Source organism: Cantharellus anzutake (genome assembly GCF_015039405.1).
Source record: "Cantharellus anzutake strain C23 chromosome Unknown EI90scaffold_9, whole genome shotgun sequence".
NCBI classification, from domain to species: Eukaryota; Fungi; Basidiomycota; class Agaricomycetes; order Cantharellales; family Hydnaceae; genus Cantharellus; species Cantharellus anzutake.
Window position 1 is genome coordinate 1,503,882 of NW_024066959.1, and position 2,489 is coordinate 1,506,370.

General features: G+C 48.1%; 1 protein-coding gene across 1 annotated transcript; it reads left to right on the forward strand.

Moving 5' to 3' along the window:
• Positions 1-745: 745 nt before the first annotated feature.
• Positions 746-1,720, forward strand: EI90DRAFT_3013812 (uncharacterized protein; the record flags this gene model as incomplete). The annotated part of the gene is made up of 5 exons (XM_039056699.1): positions 746-888; positions 968-1,003; positions 1,160-1,180; positions 1,380-1,543; positions 1,587-1,720. The coding sequence occupies 5 exons, from the start codon at positions 746-748 to the stop codon at positions 1,718-1,720; spliced, it is 498 nt and encodes a 165-aa protein (XP_038920117.1).
• Positions 1,721-2,489: the final 769 nt, after the last annotated feature.

Below are 2,489 nucleotides of genomic sequence, written 5' to 3' on the forward strand. Positions count from 1 at the left end.
AGGAGGTAGGGAGGGCGAAGCCCAGAGGGGCAGGAGGATGAGGTGAAGTGGGGTTGATGACTAACTGGCTAAAATGGAAGGAAGCAGTAGTCCAAATAGGGATGAGGGGAAAGTGCGAAAGATACAGTACAAGCGGCAAAAGTGCCGAGAACGTTCCATAAAGCCTGGAGGTAAGGAGACTCAATGTGCAGCTATTCTCATTATGGGTTCAACATGGGGGCCATTATGATTCTATGCCTAGTCTAGTCTAGTTTCTCTTTTAATGACAATACTGTCATATCCATACAATCCCGACCTCCACTCCAGGCTCCCAGAACTCTGAAACCGACTCCAGAGCCCCACTTCCCTTCCATCACCTTCTCCTTGCCGACTCCCAAAAGGTTTTCCCACCTCCAGCTCCGACACCACCTTTGGTCTGACTCCGGACCATTCTGGGTCCGACCTAGTGTTGCTTGTCCCCTATCACAAGCTAGAACAAACATCCTTGAGTCCCCCTAGTAAGACAACCACCATAGCCTTGAAATAATTAAGGACCCCTGACAACAGCAGTTGCACAGCACTGAGGCCAAAGTCCTTGGTATCTAACAGTGTTCAGATAGTGGTCAGACATGGGTGGGGGTTTGGTAGGAGGTTGTACAGCCAATGGAACCCCAGGGTTTAAGCCAGGTTGTGACACACAGAGTGGAAGCTACTGAGGTTCCATCAAAAAATAAAATAAACTGATAAAAAAAAGAAATCAGGAAAAATGGCAATTGAATTCTTCTGCCCAAATGCTTTTGAAAAGTATCAGTCTTGTCTGGAATGGTGGGGACATGCCAAAGATATGGTCCATGAGATTTTCAGGTTCAACCCACAATCTTTCCAATTTTTCCCATCCTCTTTGTCAAGGTCAGCAAGAAATGGCTAAAGAAATTTGGGAAAAAGGGTCATTGAATTCTTCTGCCAAAATGCTTTTGAATGATATCAGTCTTGTCTGGAATAGTGGGAATGTGGCAGAGATATGGTCCGTGAGATTGTCAGGTTAAGCCCACAATACCTCTCCAATTTTTTCCATCCTCTTTGTCAAGGTCAGTAGAATTGCCTTAAAATTTTCAGGAAAATGGGCATTAAATACTTCTACCCAAATGCTTTTGAATGATATTGGTCTTGTCTGGAATAGTGGGGACATGGCAGAGATATGGTCTGTGAGATTTTTTTTTTTTTTGGTGGAACCTTCACCAGATGTGATAGCTGGGCACAGCACTCCAGACTGAGTTGCTGAGGCTATAGCCTTCTGCACTTGAGTTGCACCTTCATCTTGGAATCACACTATCTGACACCAGGTCTTGCTGACTTAAGGTTGTCAAGGGTTAGTAAACTAAATGTTACCCATGACTCAGGTTAAGGGGAAGGCAGGTGGTCGCCCAGAAGGGAATAGGGGTGGGAGGACTGAGGGTGGACTTGAAGGGCAAGCAACTGAATGGCCTAGCAGGGGTGGAAGTGTGCTTGCAGACATCAGAGCTGTCTGGAAGACCCCAGGGGGTCCAATACCAGGGTGGCATAGGTAATATATTGAATTGGAGGGTGATGACCATAGGGGGTGTCAGGGGTGATTACAGGAATGGAGGCATGGAGATGGGCTCAACTAGGGGGTTCCAGGGCACTAGATAGTGTGCCAGGGCTGTTCTGGAGGTTGTTGGAGTCTGCAAGGGATACAAGATCTGTGAAGGACATGGTGTAACAGGTCTATCGCCAAGACTCAAGACAGAAGAGATGGGTACAGGTTGGTGTTTGGTGGGTTGGTCCTGGTGCTACTGGGACTATGAAATCTTCATCTAAAAAACTCACCTATGCCTCTCTTGAACATCAATGTTACGGATACGGAGTCTCCAACGACCATATCCGTTGCATGGTCAAAGACTTCTCCTCTCTATCGTTCCCCCCCTTTTTCTCCCTTCCATCCTCTATCCCGATACCCTATCCTCCTTACCCGTTCTACCCCTTTCCCCCCCTCGTGCAAAGCTTTCCCCATTGGGGTTTTGGTGCTGGCCGAGGTTACTTGTGTTTCGCGGGATTTCCCGTGACCTTACCATTTGTAGATAGTCATGCGTCTTGTACGGAAACCGCCGAAGGCGGTTCCCGCTAACTAACAACTACTCTCTACAACTGTCTTGTGTGCCATCTTCTGTACAACCCATCCTGTGACTCAACTGAACCATGTGACTGTACAACTCACAACATGTCATATAAGCCTGGTTATGTCGAGTCCTCTAATGGTCCTCGCCGTGAGAACTCGTGGTCACGAGTCAAAGACTCCTGACCTGTGTATCATCCTATGGAACCTGTACCCTATGGGACTTCATCACTCCGCTCTCCCCCCAGTGCTTGACAGACGACGTCACATCACGATCTTGGAGATCGTGAATGCTCTGAGGTCCACTTTCCCGTGATGCCGGCACGTTTGCTATGCGAACGCCGCCCATCCACCGTCTGTTCCCTCCTTCGTCAGT